This window comes from Triticum dicoccoides, chromosome 3A (assembly GCF_002162155.2).
Source record: "Triticum dicoccoides isolate Atlit2015 ecotype Zavitan chromosome 3A, WEW_v2.0, whole genome shotgun sequence".
Classification (NCBI taxonomy): Eukaryota; Viridiplantae; Streptophyta; class Magnoliopsida; order Poales; family Poaceae; genus Triticum; species Triticum dicoccoides.
This window is the reverse complement of record NC_041384.1, coordinates 724,457,123-724,460,851: the sequence shown is the minus strand read 5'-3', so window position 1 is coordinate 724,460,851 and position 3,729 is coordinate 724,457,123. Positions and strand designations below refer to the sequence as shown.

The following is a 3,729-nucleotide window of genomic DNA, read 5'->3' as shown; positions in this document are numbered from 1 at the left end:
CGTCCGAATGTTAGGAGATTATATTTGTAAGAGATAATTATTGTATATATGTAGCCGGTAGTGTCGGATAGATATACAAGAACTTGTTGTTCGACCAATCTCTCGAAGAAGGAGAGGTGGTCGATATCACTTCTCTGTATGCATATATGTTCATGACGATCTTCTGTTTCCTTCGTTTGCTTACTAGCTAGTTAGCGTGTCTAGTCCTCTCTATACGTATGTATAGTACGTAGCGTCGACCAAGCATGGACATAAAAAAGGACACTTCTCTCTATTAATTATAGCTAGCTAACACAATGTATGAGACATCTAAATTAACCCCCCAAAACCCCCAACCCTCCCCCCTTTCAAAGAAAACAAAAACCCCAGCCACAGAATGCTGACGCGTGGATGCCTATTGGTCCCGGTTGGTGCCACCAATCGGGACCAAAGGCCCTCCTACCTGGGCTCCGCGCACAGGCCACGTGGAGGCCCATCAGTCCCGGTTCTGGATTGAAGAACTAAAGGGACAGGGCATTAGTACAGACCCTTTAGTCCCGGTTCAGGAACCGGGACAAAAGGCCCTTACGAACCGGGACAATAGGCCCTTTTTCTAATAGTGTATACACATAGTTGTGGCCAGCGACTTCTTCTATTCGCCATTGGTACTTCTCCAAAATAGCAATGGCGGGTACCTGTCCACGCCCGCCAGTAAATTGAGCCCATCTATAAGCCTTTCCCCAGTAGTGCATCTTCCTCTCTCTCCCCTCAGCAGGCCCCTGTTGGTTCCTCTGTGACGGTGGCCCGACACATGGATCTCTCACCACGTCGGTTCCCGGGCTGGTGGGCCGGGCTGAGGTCCCCTAGGTTGGTTCCAACTTGGGCCACTTTGGACGACCCATGGCAGGTTATTCGAAGACTATGGAAGACTTGGCATACAAGGCAAGGAAGTCGGAGCCGAGGCAGACTTTACCTCCATGGACAACCGACTTGGATCTGTAACCCTAGACCCCCCAGAATATTATATAAGCTGAGGGCTGGGCTCATCGTAGAACATCTTACACACTTTGTATTCACATGCACTTTGTACTCACCTCGACATAATACATGAGAGCAAGAGTAGGGTATTATCTCTACCATGACATACCTAACCTGGGTAAAATCTTGCTCCTATTACCATTGTGCCAAGTCGCCTAGCTAGAACACCCGACCAAGAGATCTACTAAATTTAGCTCTGATACTTTGCAATTTATCTCTCTTCCTCTGTCTCGCGGGTCTCCAAATCTTCACCGTAATTGGAGCCGTGTCAAGCAAGTCGCAGGCCGCCCGAATGTCCAAAGCGTGTCCGATCAGACCAGAGCATGCCGTCTCCATCCAGCTTCTCCCCGTGGTGGCCACATGAGGCCGTCATGACTTACATTTGTTTTCTATTTAATATACGAGCTCAAACACTTGGAACGGTCCGGCCCAAACTTTTTTAACCTGAAGATTTCCTACAGGTTCTTAGGTCCAACACTTGGAACGGTCCGGACCACTTGAATCTTGAATGCAAAAAAAAAACTAAGAAGTACCGTGTGCCAAAGCTGCGAATTACATACAGCTTTTCATGATCTGGCCAGAAATGCTAGAGAGCTTAATTCATTTTCTGAGATTATAAGTAGAGTATGTACCTACTTACGTGTGGCACGTAAATCTCTAATGGTAGAATGCTCTGTCCAGATTACCATCTTTGATCGTTATCGAGTCGTTATACTGAACTTCAATGCTAATAGATAAGTGATGCTCCAGCGTACCAAGCATGCATAACGTTTGGTATAGATGGGTCTTCAGCGGACCACCGACCGGTGATCTATCGCGGTAATGATTGCAATTCGGTGGTCAGATGGCACACACCTGCTGCTCGAGCGTCCCCGACCGATACACTTGGAATGTCATATAAGCCAGGGGCTGGGCTCATGATAGAACATCTTACACACTCTATTGGTATTCACATGTATTTTGTACACACCTCAACATAATACACGAGAGCAGGAGTTGGGTATTATCTCTACCGTTACAAATTAGTCTTATATTAGGGTATTATCTTGTATTATTGTGCACATGGTTCACACAGTTGGACCTTCCTTCCAGCAAAAATAAACACTTCTAGCTTCTGTTTGGGCTGAGCATCCCATACCACTCTGCTTTGCCATCATGTTTACGCTATCTTTGGTTGTGCCATGTGATGTCCTCTCATTTCAACTTCTTCTATTAATGAAACATACGCAAGCTTTGTGTATTCGCGAAAAAAAAAACGTCTGCGAACACATCCCTGACATCGCTAATTTTTGGTCTGTTGCAATCATACTAGATCATGCATCACACAACAGCTACATAGATAAACCTAGACTACCCGTCATCGCGGATGTAGACAACGTCCGTCTCCTGGGGGATAGCAGCCTCCGGCTCCGGCTCTAATAATGGATATGCGAAAATGACATGGCTTTCGATATAAGAGATATACCATAATGCATGGCATTTCCACACTGCGGCGTTCTTATGTCAACGAGGTGCACAGATTGTTAACAGGATGTAGCATACATTTGCTTTCGATCTTGATTGGATTGTACAGTCACCACCACTCGACAATTGTACAAACGAGACAGCGTGCAAAGTTATATTTCATAATACATGTCGATCGCAGACGAGACACGGGCAAAACGGAAATGGAAATATACAGCAAAACACCGATCGAGCGGGAGTGCACCCATGGACAGACGCAGGAAGGAGGTTGGAGCGACAGCAGGAGTGCTGTTCCGATCACTGTCCCTGACGGCACTGGTACCTTCTGAGGCATGCCCGGCCGGTGTACGGCCGTCCTCGCGCCGGGCACGTCCTGGTGCAGGCTGCCTTGTTGGGGTTCAGGGAACTCGCAGTGATGCTTGTGCTGGCAAGGACGCGGCGGTGCCCCTCCAGGTCCACCGCCGTCGAACCCAAGAGCTCCGGCGCCACGCCGTCCTCAAGCTTCATCCACGTCGCCGACGACGTTGGCATCACTGCCGCCGCCGCGTCGATGCGGGCGAGCGCCGCAGCTCTCGTGTCCGGGCCGGCGAGCAGGAGCGCGAGGATTACAAGCGAGATGCACGCCTTTGTGTCCATGCTAGATTAGCTAATCGATCCGCTGGAGAGTGTTAGCTGGTCGGAGCACTTACTGACTTATAGATCGACGTTCGGTATTTTGTTGAATAGTCGACGTTCGGTATTGGGCAGCTCTCATGGCCCTGTCTACTTGCCTCTGCTTAATTGAATTGAATGCAGCAGCATTTCTAGGTGAACCACAGCGACTGCCGTAGCCATTTTAATTAAAGGAAAAAAATTACGCGAATAAATCAAATGACAACCAAAAAGTCAAACACATCGTGCATTTCTGTCCATTTACAACAATCAAAAAGCCAAATACTAATACCAGAGTAAGTCAAATGCAGTGTTCTTGTGACAAATAGAGGTGCAAATAGCTTTCACTTCTGTTTAATTACAAACCGGATGCAAGACAACCTTGACTTTCGAACATCAGTAATCAGACACTTCGCAATTGTACAACGAGACTGCACGCAAAGTTAACAAATACTCCCTCCGGTCCTTTTTACTCTGCATATTAGGTTTGTCTGAAGTCAATCTCATCCAATTTTAACCAAGTTTATATAAAAAATTATTGACATTTACATAACAACACCTATATCATTAGATTCATCTCGGAATATACTTTCATAT

The 3,729-nt window shown here is 46.9% G+C and overlaps 1 protein-coding gene across 1 annotated transcript; it reads right to left on the bottom strand.

The window, feature by feature from the left end:
* Positions 1 to 2,621: 2,621 nt before the first annotated feature.
* On the bottom strand, positions 2,622 to 3,147 carry LOC119273493. The gene has a single exon (XM_037554638.1). The coding sequence runs from the start codon at positions 3,115 to 3,117 to the stop codon at positions 2,779 to 2,781; it is 339 nt and encodes a 112-aa protein (XP_037410535.1). The 5' UTR covers positions 3,118 to 3,147; the 3' UTR covers positions 2,622 to 2,778.
* Between the last annotated feature and the right edge of the window lie 582 nt (positions 3,148 to 3,729).